The following is a 14,008-nucleotide window of genomic DNA, read 5'->3' as shown; positions in this document are numbered from 1 at the left end:
ACGTAGACCAGTTTCTCTTCCATTGTGTTTCTGGAGCCAAAACTTTAAAGGCACAATGTGTCAAATTATTCATGTGCGATGTGTAAACACAACATTAAGGGTTGTCGCCTCCTCCCCAGCTCAACGACGGTGACGGTGCTCGCCAATGGGAGAAAAGCTCAGCTTGACTCTAGTTTGGGAAGAAACTGCGTCCGCTTGGATCTTCGCCTCATTATATTTGCAGAGTGATTTTCGGCGCCGTGTCTGCCATTTTCATAGCTTCCTCTCGGATGTGTACTAACAATCTGGCACCCGGTTGCTACGTTTTTGGAGATGTTGACGCCCAGAAACTTCCCGAACACATCATTAAAGGAAACGAGAAGGTACAGGCAGAGGCCCGGGTCGTCAATACATTGTTTTTTAAGGAAAATCCTAATCCTCAATTTCTTGTTTGGTCTATAAAATGTTTCTTGATCAACTTCATCAGATCACTGTCTGTTTGGGAGCACAGAAAGTAGAAGTTCGACTGAACTCCTCCATCATAACAAATATGGACTCTATTGATATAATTCGTAGCCCACAGGCAGATTGTTCTCCCTGCCTTTTCCTGTTTAGGTTCTCACTGCGCTGTTCGTCGCAACACACCGCCTCGAGATGACGCCGTGATTACAAGTTGCAAATACACAGAAGAATAAGCAATGATGTTCCACGATGTTTCTCCATGGTTGTAAAGTTTATTTCAGTAGTCCTTCATGGCAGTAAAAGACGACACTTATACGTTTGCAGTCCCAACATGCAGAACAATCATAGAACAAAATGACGGAAAAAGAAACAAATATTGAAAAGTAAAGTTAAAGGTGCATTTTTTTTCTCTTTTGTTAAGTGATCAACACTTGAGGGAGAATCAAAGTAGTACAGTTAAACATTTCAGAGAACAGTTTGTGTTATCCATTCATGCAGCCCACGACTTTCACAGACAACAACGTGTGTTTTTATGTTTTCCGGTAAAAGAAAGCAACAGTCTACATCCACATTCAGCGGTTTGGAAACTTTTTGACAAAATGACGACCAATTAAGTTTTAACACTAAAAGACCAGCAGAGAAAAAAAGAGTCATTAACCCTCACTGGAGAGCTTTCCTTGTCAAGCAGAGGTACACTGCATGTGGGAAATGAGTTACAGACATTTACACTCAAGAGAAATCATATACTGAAACCAAAATAATACCAGATATCCACGACTGGAAAGGTACATCGAGTGCATTGTGCAACATCTCCTGTCAAAGCGAGCTGAGCATCAGAAACTCACAGTCGAGGTCGACCACACACACACACACACACACACACACACACACACACACACACACACACACACACACACACACACACACACACACACACACACACACACACACACACACACACACACACACACACACACACACACACACACACACACACACACACACACACACACAGGAAAAAACACACCAGGAAACGTCAGGAACTCCCGGTCTCACATAAAGGACACAGACATGCAACGCATACACAGAAGTTATCCACAGTAGAGGTGACAGACACACAAACACACACACGCACACATACGGCACATGCACATGCAGGCAATAAACTGACACACACGCGCACACACACCGTCAGAGATGTAATCTCCCATAGGGAGAAGAAAGCAATCACACGGACATGAAGTAGTCAATTATAAATAAATCAGGCTGTAACAATAATATTAATAATAACAAGACATTTAAGAAAGCTCGGTCTCCTCGTTCCATCTATTCTATCCTGCCAGTTTATCAGAGGATGAAAAAAACTTAAAAGTTACAGACAGTTCATTACAAAGCCAGTCAATGCAAAATTCTTACATCTCCAATATAAAAATACAAATCCACAAAATAACTATAGAGACAAAGTAGTTTTGATATTATCGTGGAGTTTTCCTGGCTAATATTTCTCTCCCGCTTAAGCTAATGGCACTTATGTTAGAAGGATAAAATCTCCATTTTAAGGGAAACACTATCACCACTGTAAGCTCCAACAAGACCATCAGACATCCCGTTCACCTCTGCAGGAACACGTTCATCGCTTCTACCCCGTGCCACAAGGCACTCCAGTTTTCACATTGTACGAGTGCAGGACTGTGGTGCGGAGACAGTGATTTTGTCTTCAGTGAGTGTGTGTGGAGCACTGGTCTAAGCTAGCTGGCTAAACTATTCTTGGCTATCTATTTCTTCTATGAGGGAAGGGTTCTACGTAGGCACCGTTGTGATCGTTGAGACAGGAGTGATGTGTGGAATGCAATTATTTGTCGAGAGCAATGCTTCTGCTGTAAAAACGGTGGAAACGACTACAGTGAGCTGCAGGAGGCAACTTCTTCAACAAAAGAAATAAAAAAGGAAAATATATTAATATAACCAGGCAAGATATCTACATACTTAAAAAAAAAAAAAAAAAAAAATGAAGCTCAAAAGAAACAAATGTGTTTTAAACGAAACAAGGATGAAGGCATGAGTAAATGTAAGGCTTTACACAATAGATGCTTTCTTAAGTGCAAAAAGAAAATTTAAATATTACAATGTCTGCTCTGAAGTGGTCCGTTTAGTGCTGGAATACACTCGGGAGTGTGATTACATTTGGTTTAAAGTTTTCCGAATTCACTAGTACTTGGAAGATTGTATACACGACTGCTCTTTGGCAATCTTTCACAAGTTCAAATCCTCTAAAACTAATCATCGTCCAGTGTTTTAACTTCTAGAATAACAGTGTTTAGGAGTTTGATTATAATTTAAATAAACGGTTTTAGATCATTTTAAATCGAGAGGAGACGTTCACTCCAACAAACTGAGCAAGAACAGTGAAGAACTTCAGACCACAGACTGCTAAGAAAGCACAGTGCTCATCATGTCTGCTGGACACACAACTACAGCTGATAGTGGACACAATATGTTTTGTTCCTTGTTTTGTTTTTTTTCCCTTTTTCAAAGACGCTGTCTGTTTCATGTCCAAAAATCCCCTCAGTGCTGGAGGCACACGCCTCGCCCTCCCCCCGCCAAGCTTCAAATATCGCCAGTAGAAACGGCTGTTGTGGCTCCACGTCGGCCGACCAGAGGGCCGGCGGCTCACCACTCGTTGGTCCTCTGTTTGGTGGTGTCGTATGCTCTGATGACCTCAGACTGAGACACCACTCCGTTCTCGTCTTGAGAGAAGGCGTAGCCATCTGAAAAAGGGTTCAAGCCGTTACAACGATGTAAATCAGTGATTCGTGTAATTAAAATGTATTCATAACTTAAAAAACACACTCAAATCAACTGAATAAACAAAAAAATATGAAAAACACTAAACAAAGCAATAGTTCGGCATTTTGGGAAATTTGTATTCGTTCTTGCCAGCTAGATTAGCACAAAGACTAGAAACAGAAAGGTAACAAGCTCTGCCTACCGCCACAAAAACACTCAATAATTAACACGTTATATCACATCTGATTAATCGACACACAAAGTGTAAAATATAATATAATATAATAATGTAAGTGAGAATACTTGGCTGTGAGAAGGAGTCAGAACCAGGCTACCTGTTTTCACCTGGTTCCAGTCTTTATGCTAAGCTAAGTGGCGATCTATCCACAGCTATTAGCTTCAGGTATTAACGTTACATTGGAGACACAGAGCAGGTCTCAATTCCTCTGAAAGCAAATCTTTTGCCAATAATTTAAAGCTGCTTCCAAAGTTGCAACAGATTCCTATGGTAGTCCGAGTCACAGCTCGGGAAAAAAGTTTAAAAAAATGCTTTCATCATGCAGCGTACAGATTTCCCCCAGAGAAATCAAGGCTTATGTAATGTCATGCTAATGTTCATACATCAGAGGCACAAACCGGGGCTTGGCTGTAGTTTCAGATTCAGCACGCAGACATGAAAGTGGTATCACTCTTACTCTCGGCAAGAAATCAAATAAGAAAATTCCCAAAATGTCACACTATTCCTTCAAAATAAATCATGGGGTGAAAATAATACGCTAAAATAAACACAGCTCCCCCAAATGTTTTATCTGTAGTACAAGAGCAGCCTTGTGATCTACCACCTAAGCTTTCCTACAGGGTTCCTTTCTGACCTTTGACCCCTGACTCACCTTCAGGTGTCAAATGACTCGGTCACTACCTGGAGGACAGCGGGGAAGTTCAAAGGACCCCGCTGAGACGAGTGCATTGGGGGGGAATAACAGCGCAACATTTCATCAAGGTTATCTCTACTGAACTCAACTCAGGACACACGAGGCAAACGAGGGGAGGACAGGAAGTCAACAACCGCAAGTCAAAGGGGGAGAGAGGCATCTATCAGGGAGCTAGGGGAGGCTGGAGGACTAAAGAGGGTGAGGTTTGAATGAGGAAATTAAAAAAAGGTATCACACAACAATGGTCTCATCCCCACCTATGAGACAAACAAAAAACAAACTGATCAGACAGAGGACAGAACCAAACAGAAGAATGAACAGAAAACAAGCCCATGCTTTGAGTAGCACTGGAGAGTTTCCAATGTGCACCGGAGTTTTGCTGCAGATTAAGAAAGCTATACTTTGATACCCGACTATACACTCGTGAGTAGAAAGTAAGCCTTTCTTACTGTGTAAGTGTAATTCACTTACAGCTGAAATAATTACCAGTAAATTATACTAACATCATGATAATAATACCAACATTAAAAATAAACACTAAGCCTGCTGAATTTGGCCTTTAGTGTTTGATGTCCTTAACAATGATACAAAAAATAGACATACATTGGAAAATAAACAAAATACAGTTAAAAAAAAAAGTTCAGATGATTAAAAAAAGTAGTGAGATTCGATATCCAGCACTTTCCAAACTGTATGTTTTGATGTTTCTAACTCTAACGGCCCATATAAGAAGTTTGAGAAGGTTAAGACACGGGGAACTGTGGGGCTGACGTGTGTTTCCTGCATCTGGTTAACGCAGAGTATTTATGAAGAGAGGTGGGATGAGCATTCGTGTAACTGCCTCCCAAGACCAAGGGTGAGACGATGGTTTTAGAGATACAGTATCCGCCGGAGGACGAGTAATGACGCTCGATCTGCTCCCCCGGCGAGGGAACAGATCAGGAAGCAGATAAATTCCTTTTTCTATTCTTTGGGGTGAGAGTTAACAGCCTCACACCTCCACTTTGAGGCATTTTTAATAAGAAAGGAAGTAAGAGAGAAAGAAAAAGAGCGAGAGAAAGTGAAGAAAGAAATATTGTGCAACTTACGGAGCAGGTTCTGCTGCATGGAGTCAGACCGGTACAAACTGACGGTGCTCTTCTTGAAGACGTTCTTCAGGAGCTGGGCCCTCTCCGTCAAACTACAAACACACAAACAGGCAGGTTGTTAGCAGCATGCCGAGCACCACAGGCAGATTTAATGAGCCATGCTTCAAGTCTGTGTCCAAGCACCTCCAGAGTGGATGAACCTGCCAACTGCTCTACCTGCTGCTACGAAGCACCACGCAAGGAAGACAAAACTCGGCCAAAAACACACAGTGTGTGTGGGTGAAATATTTAAAACATGTGGGCAGGAAGGCATGTCATGATGTACATGAGTCCTCCTACGTAGAGATGCAAAATGATCCATGCATCTGTGTGTTTGTATCCCTGCGTGTTTGTTTCTGTAAGGGTGTGTGTGTGTGCCTGCAGCCTGCTGGGTCCGGGACAGTGGCCAGACTCAGGGATCACTTTCAGCCAGCAGGAGATCTCACACTGATCTGCTCCATGTTGATTCCCGCTGCAGGCCTCGGGCCCCAGAGAGCAGAGCAAACTAATACGTTTTTATAATATATGGTTTTAATATAGGAGCTAAAGAGACATTTGTTAGTGTGAGAAAAAAAAAAGTGGAGCATCTACTCTTATGACATCATTACTGACATTATGGTTAAACTCCTGCAATTTAGCAGCAATTTCCAGATTCCGCTCTTCCACATAGGAATAGTGTTGGCAGCGGAGCCGGGAGTATTTGTGAAATTCGGAGGGATTTGTGAGGTTATAGATGATTCTTCCTCCAAGTTCGCCTTGAGAATTTGTCAAAAATGCTTTGTAGTTTGTGCAGCTAAAGCATGATGGCCAAGGCATCGACTCCGGCCCTGACAGTGTTGGGCCATATGATGATATATACAGTGAGACAGTATACTGTGAGTTTGACGTTTTATTATGCCATTCATAACTCAGAAGCTCTCCCTTTTCTCTGGTATCAGGCCGTTATGGGGAATGCTCCAAATCCATGAGAAGAACGGTTTATGGCAAATTACTACACATCATGTTGAAGACCCCCATTTCACCCCAGTTTGTTTTCCGTGAGACATGAGCAATTTGTTTCACATGGCGTTGTGTGCTAACAGGATTTTGCTGCACGAATCAGCGATGCATGAAAAAGTGAACGATCATAAGTGGAAAAAATTTAACCTAAAACTTGCCAAAATGCTCAGCATTGGCTTCCTGAAAAACTAACCAAAGATAAATGATACAGCTGTGGGACAGAAAGTTTGGCTTTTGGCAGCTGAGGATAATGTTGCCTTCATGGCGTACAGGATGAGGATCAGACAACTCAATGTAGTTACAATAACAGAGTTAGTCGTGTGGGAGTTAGAGCTACTTTGCATGAACATCATATAACACATTTAATATGGGATTAATTATCTTGAACAACAGCGGTTGGCTGACGTGAGGCATCTATGTCTGTTTCAGGCATTTCAATAGTATTAAGCGCCTACTTTGCTATTTACAAGTCCGAACCTGTGATATGAGTGTCTTCTCAATGTCTGTGGAGGAGAAGATTATTATTAGTTCCCGTCAGGCCTCTATTGTGTGTCCCATGCCTCCGGGGGACAAACGAAAATATGGGAATATCGGAATAAATCCAGATATATTGTTGAGGAGAGTTGTAGATTTGCTACAGTGATAAGCAAGATGTGGACGAAGATGATGATGATGTGCAATTTTCCGGCTTCAAGTGGATCTTCAGCGAAAGCCTTGATTAACGCCGCACTTTGAATGTGATCATCACTGATGATACATTACCGTAATCTTATTACATTAGTCTCGTTTTTTTTCCCACAAGAAAAATTATTTTTTCACCGTCCCCTTGGAAACAAAACATTACACCAATAAATCAAAAATGTAAATTTAAAACCCCGGACAAAAGTGTTGAACTGATGTGTAACCGTACCTCTTTCCATGTACCACTGCTCCAGGGTCTTTGGATAAAGCTTCCAGCTCCTGCACCTCATCCACCAGGGTCTTGAAACACACTTTCTTCACTCTGTAATAATATTGAAATCAAAAATAATAATGCGTTAACGTGATAGAACTTTCATAGACACTGACATTAAAATAGCCCATTGACCGATTCAGAGTAGCTTTAAAAAACAGCAGGAAATAAAAATCCTGCTCCTGACACCTTGAATCTGCTGTGGGATGAATCAACCAGACAGAGGGCAGACACAAACATGAGCACGGTTTTCATGGATGTCTGTAGTCTTATAGATAGGAGAGATTCCGGAGGAATTTCCTGTATCGGATGTGTATTGGAGTGATGATGAGCAGGGAGAGTTTAGAGAAAAGACTTACACTTTGTAGGCCACGTCAAAGACCAGCGAGGTGACTGGGATGAAGAACAGGCCCATCCAGAAGACCCCCGAACTGAACATCATCCCCGCCTGTCACACACAGATATATATTTACTCCCGGGTCACTGCAGACAATGCAGAGTTCAACACCTGATCAGATGAAAGGAGGAGCTCTTTAAAAGAAGAAGCACCTGATAAAGAACAGCCATTATTATCCTCTGTAGTGCCACATAATAAAAACCATACATGACAAAGGCAGGCCAAAACAAACAGTTATATTGTGGAAATAAAGAGGAGATGAGTCCAAGGAACTTAAAGTGGGTTAATCCTCCGTGACTAAATGATACCATGTTTTTGTGTGGATCTCCTCCACCTTTTAGCCCTTCGGGCGGAGGAAGTGCCTCTGAAGTATCCTGACATTAGGTATCTCTTTCACAGGAGAATGGTTTAACTGTCTGCCGTGTTGAGAGCGGCTGTCAATACATCATAGGACCATGATCGGAGATGCTCTTAATGAAACATCCAGCCACCAAGTCTAAGAGGATGTCGCTGGAGCTGTAGTTATGAATCTATGTTTACTACTCACATGCTCCACTTCCAATAGAGAATATCCACATGGAAAGCCTCATCATATCTAAACTCCATTAGCCTGTTAGCCAAGTCTTCATCAGTAACTTTAGATGGTTTGCAGAAAGCTAAAAGATGATCACTGGAGAAATTCAGAGATTTGAATTAATGCATTTAAGAAATGTTGAACGTTTTTGTCTGAATTCTGCCATTATAATTTAGTGTTTTGTTAGTGATTGCAATAAAGATTGGTTCTGAATATTGTAGCTTATCCAAAAAAACAATAATGTAAAACATCCATCCATATCCATGAGCACATAGAGCAAGTGTACCAGTGTTTCCTTTAATCCTCCGAGCCCTCGGTCCAGTCATGTTCTCAAGGAAGGAAAATAACTCTGGATTCTGCCATTAGTTCTTTTTACTACTTTGAGGACCTAACAATTCAAATGAGGGCTTCTCAAGTGTTGGTACTGGGAAGTTGATTTACTTAAAAAAATAAAAGATACAGTCTTTTCCCAATGTAAATGTATAAGAAAAAGTCTTTTTTGGGACCAATGGCATCATGTGACCGAACTGAAATTTGTAATTGCACTGTTTGATCACTATATGAAATGTGCTTCAAAGCCCTGCGCTCTTCCTTATCCATTTAGTTTCTGTCCAGCATCACAGAGCAGCTAGCATGGTTGTCCACTCTTAGTTATTCATCGATTTCTAGCTCATTGACCAAACAATTAATTTAAATAAATATCTGGAACCAGAAAAATGTGCCAACTTTACCACTTTGTAATCGTTATGTTAGTTCCCTGTCAAAGGGGCACCTCAGCCCCTAATTACGAAGATATTCAGATTTTCTCGTCAGCAACATGCCACTATTGTCAGCCAAGTTGACTTCAAGTTCACAGAGATGATTTGCTTTGCTGTCACATAACTCCTATAAATCATAAACAATGAGCTGATGTTTTTATTTTTAACACAGTGTTGGAACAAATCCATATTCCTGATCAAAATAAATCTACAAATGAGACAGCTATGATGCTCACTGGGACTCATTCGTCTTGCTGGGAGATTAAACACATTTGGATGTGATCTAAAACAAGTCGGGCGTTTAAGAAGAAACGGTTTCTCCTCTGTCTGCTACCAATGAGGCATATTTTTCCTACAAATGACAGTCACCCGTGATGATTTAAATTAAAAATCACAAAGCGGTGGCTGTGTCGGGAGGTTGACTTGGGTTCGGGGAGGAGGGGAGACAGTGGATCGTCTTGTGGGGGTGAAACAATGTTTGCTTTGGCCCGCTGCACTGAAACTATCTGTCATTACACGGCGTGGTGAAAAACTTGCAAACTTGGGCTCCTTGCATTGTAATGTGCCACTTGTTTAAACTGCTGGGGCCCCTTGACAGTGTCTTTCCTGTAATTTGACACAGGCAGGGCCCTTAGGATGCACCCCCCCCCCCCCCCCCCCACACACATGGATCAGTGTCAAAACTATCAAAGTGCTCAGGTTTGCTCAAATTAGCTAATCTGTTCACCATTACCTGCAAATTGACTTTGATGTCTGACAAAACACTGGAAGAAGAGGAAATCCCAAATGACAGGAAATCAAAAAGGTCTTTTTCCTACGGTCTGAGATGGCACTCGCATGAATAGAGCTTTTCTGTGTTACCCAGGAGGCTGAAATGTATGAAATGAGGGAAAATTACATTCAAGCACGGGATATTTTCATGTCAATTTTGGAAATTGTACAGCCCCGGTGGAAACATTCACTGTTTTTTTAAGGGTTTTTAAAATGCAAGTCAGTTTAATTATTTTAATTTTCATCGAGTGTATCATGCATTTTAATGGGAGCATTTAAGCTGTCTTGACAGCCTCATGAAAATAAACCAGGGATGCATACTAGCTCAATAAATAAACCATTTCAGTTTTTCACAAGTCTAATCTATAGACCATATTTATATCACCGTTCAAACCTCGGGGCCACAAATGATTTATATACAGAACTGATATTTAACATCTCAAGTTTACCATACAATTAAAATACTGGCAACAACATGTGCTACAATAATTAATTGTAATATTGGGTGAAACTCAGAAACCTACAGAAACTATGAGACACTTATGAAGGAAAAGTTGGACCTAAATAAACTGCATTAATTCACCGTTAGTTCTACAATTTGACATCAGAGTTTCTAAATCCAAACAAATCAGACTAATTACAACCAACAAATGTTTGTCTTCAGGCATCTGGAAAGGCTCTGTGACTGTGAGCAGGGCCAACAGTATTGGTGGATGCTAGCGAAGCCTCATACCAGGGGGCCCCTGGGAGCTGCACGGGGTGAGAGAGGTCCAAGAAGTGAGGCTGTATTTTTAGGACAAACTAATAAACTTGTCTGGCTGGACAGACTGTAGTGTCCGCCGGCACGGAGCGTTGTGTTTTGATAGGTCACTGACCCCGTCATGGCCACACGCACACACACGCACACGCACACGCACACACACACACACACACACACACACACACACACACACACACACACACACACACACACACACACACACACACACACATGCAAAATGACAACCAGCAAATACACTGATGTAAGATGTATGTGTCATGGTATCCAAACGGTGGAAGTAATTAGGGATGAAGTGGTGGTAAAGAGGTGCTGGTAGCCTCATGATAACTCTTGATGACAACTCTCTCTCCCCACCTTTCCTGTTCATTTCTACACTGCCAACTAAAGCTAAACAAATTATCTTAAAAGTGAAGAGGTGGACTTCTGACTAGAAGGTTAACCCTTTCGATTGCTGGAGATATATCTACAGGAATTTGTATGTGGAAGGACATCAAGAAAACCAGACCAAGTGTTTTCTGCTTCCTTTTCCAGGAAGACTTGATCAGGGGAATCTGACACCTGGCTGATCACCTTGAAGAATGTCTGTAGTCCCAGCAGTTTGAATTATGCTAATACCTGCCATTGTAATGGTAAATGTAAATGGAGGTAACACACTACGTCAGTATCCACCCCATAGGTCTACAGTTTGCTCTGGATTCAACAAGGAAAACTAAGAAAAAACTACTTCATAACACTAGGAGCTGTACGACATCCCAGATCTGCTTATATTCAAACACAAGCTTCCTGAATGCACAGAGCTTCTTTGTACGACATATTTTATTCCCTAGACTGACAGGAGAAGGGTTAGACTAAGCCGAATCCCGGCTCAGACTTTATTTTGGTCTGCATCTATCCATGTTGATTATCCAATTGGCTGAATACAGCTGGCTTAACCAGACAACACTGTACGCGCTGGCTTCACGGCGAGGAGGGAAATTAAAGATGAAACTAAACATTTGGCCAAATGGGGCTCCAATCCTCAACAGACTTTCTTGTGAATACAAAGTTAAACCTTCTCATGGAGAGGGAGGTCGCAAACACAGCACAATATTAAGGAACCAGACGACCGAGGATGTAAGAATGAAGCATGCTCAGTCAAAGAAAGTGCACGAATAGCAAAAAATAAAAGCCAATAAAGAGCAAAAAGGCAGCCCTGCTTGGACGAGGCAAATCCACAAATTCCCCGAATGTCTTCAGCAGACACCAAATGAGCCAATAACCACCCCAAACGAGGACAGCGTGTAAATAAACGACTTTCTTAGCTGGGTCCTTCATCCACTCCATGCTCTCCGTGTGTTGCCTAACAAAGACAGCAAGACATCGACTAGGAAAACAGAGAAAAGAAATTCCTTACATAAGCACTCAGTAGTCACAGCCACGACGAAACACGTCTGATTTACAATGTGTGTTGAGCAGATTGAAACCGTTCTCACCGTTACTGTACACCATGGTCAGTTATTACACTAATAATGTGTTGTGGTGTTTATCAATCATTAGCCGAGGGAGGACGAACAGATCTGGGTCCAAGAGTTTAACTAAACCTCCCGATGACATGCTCATGATTCTTAAAGAAGGACCAACAGGATTCCACAAGTACCACCGAGGGACTAAGTCAACAGCAGTGATGAACAGGGCCGAGCTTTGGGTGTTTCAAAACAAAAATCAGGAGCATGTTTGATCCCCAGAAGAAGAATAGTTCTGCGAAAGATGAAAAAAAAAAGAAACCTTATAACCCGATCCCAGTTTTTATTTGAAAGACGACATTAAGAGGAAAGCATCCATCAGGTTTTTTTTGCCGTGCTGGGGAATTTTGTCAGTTAACTCTCAAATATTGCATGTTATCATCATCAACCTACCCTTTCAGGTACATTGCAAACAACAATAATTAAACTGAAAGCTAAGGATGTCTTAAGTTTGATGGATTACTTGTCTTAAACAAGTTTCAAGTTTCTCTTTGAGTTGGATTCCAAACCAGAAACTGCCTGGAGGGCAGTAAAAACACACACAAATACAAATGGACTAAAAGGTGCAAAACACTGCTCTGATCCGTTATGGAGAGCAATCAGTACAAGGATGAGTGACCCTTTTTAAATGTGTGCCTTCGTGACAAGCACTACAGTATCTGAGTGAGGATGCACACATTATTCAAATTAAGTCCATGTTTTACTCAGATTTACTGACCAAATTTACAAAACTGATGAATTGAAATGTAGCTGGATTAAGCCCCAAAATGTCATCAAAGCTCTCTTTAATTATTCTGTGGAATCTTTCATTCCTGACTCGCAATAAAACTATAAGAGCACAAATCGACATCACAGCCATGATACGCCCTATTTTGCAATGTTAACAAAAGTGAAAAATGACTTGTGTATCTGGCCAGTGATTCAGATCCTCTCCAGAGATTAATGGATTCTTCCTCGGGCCATGCTGCACGCTTTCCACCACATTTCATAAAAATATTCATGGCACGCCACGCATCAACAAACTTCTTAATAAATTGATTCCTTACTGGAAAAAACAGTTTCTTATCACTGAGCAGAAATTGGAAAATAGCAAAAAGGTGTGTGTGTGAGAAGCGAGGCGAGAGAAGGGATGAACTGTAGAGGAGACGGCGGTGTTGATAACAGAGGATAGTCAGCAGGCAGCAGGTCAGTGTGACAGAGCCTACAACAGACATCTCCTGAGGTGAAGCTAAGCCGCTTAGTGAGGCCGATTACATGGCTTGGAAAGAATAATCTCACATTTTCTTTTGATAACCGTGTCAGATTTTTATGAGGTGCAAATGGGATGAGCCAGTTTTGGGAGTACCTGTGAAAAGGGTACTACTAGCGTTTTTTGTGGAGGGATTCTGCACCTGTCTAGTCAATTCTCCAAAGAATACTTAGCCTGACACTGATGAATGTGTTCACATGACGCTGAGCGCTGCTTAACGTCTCTTGTTAAAGGCGGCCGGCTGGGTAGTGAGTGAGAGCAGAAACAGGAGGAGAAAGAAGTTCTGGTGTCTGTTATATTGTTGGCCCTCAGGCAGTTTTTCAACTGGCAGGGTGAGGGGGGGTTGGAAGAGAACAAAGAGGGAAAAGCTGATGGAAAATTAAAAGAAAAGAAGCAAAAGAAAATAGATGGAAGGCCGGACAGCATAAAAAAAAAAGAAGAAGTGAAGACTCAAGTACTCTAGTGGAGGAGGCTGTGGTGAAATATGTGAGGCTACATGAGGGTTGAGAATAATCCTGCTCTTCAGTGGCTACAAGGTCTCTGATGCCTTCTCGGGTTTCGTAGAGATGTGTTTCTGTTTGATGATGTACTGGCATCCCTGAGTTGGGGCAGGGGCGTAGGGTTACCAGCTACCCACAGGACACCATTACTGTCTTCAGTCAAGTGCTGCGGGGCCTGGATGAAAGCACCAGGCTTCATCAACAGGGGAGGGTGAAGCTAATACACCCCCCCAACTCT

The 14,008-nt window shown here is 41.8% G+C and overlaps 1 protein-coding gene across 3 annotated transcripts in view; it reads right to left on the bottom strand.

Annotated features, from left to right (window-relative positions):
• Window positions 1-710: 710 nt before the first annotated feature.
• The window catches only part of atp8a1 (ATPase phospholipid transporting 8A1), a 98,029-nt gene continuing 84,731 nt past the window's right edge, over window positions 711-14,008 (bottom strand). For all 3 annotated transcript variants that reach the window (XM_084010079.1, XM_084010081.1, XM_084010080.1), the window contains 4 exons: window positions 7,598-7,686; window positions 7,197-7,289; window positions 5,249-5,340; window positions 711-3,209 (listed from right to left, as the gene is read on the bottom strand). In XM_084010079.1, coding sequence (XP_083866205.1) covers window positions 3,112-3,209; window positions 5,249-5,340; window positions 7,197-7,289; window positions 7,598-7,686 — 372 coding nt within the window. In that variant the 3' untranslated portion in view covers window positions 711-3,111. The remainder of the gene's footprint in view (window positions 3,210-5,248; window positions 5,341-7,196; window positions 7,290-7,597; window positions 7,687-14,008) is intronic.

Source organism: Eutrigla gurnardus (assembly GCF_963514095.1).
Source record: "Eutrigla gurnardus genome assembly, chromosome: 5".
NCBI lineage: Eukaryota > Metazoa > Chordata > Actinopteri > Perciformes > Triglidae > Eutrigla > Eutrigla gurnardus.
The sequence above is the reverse complement of the archived record's forward strand: the minus strand, read 5'-3'. Positions and strand labels throughout refer to the sequence as shown.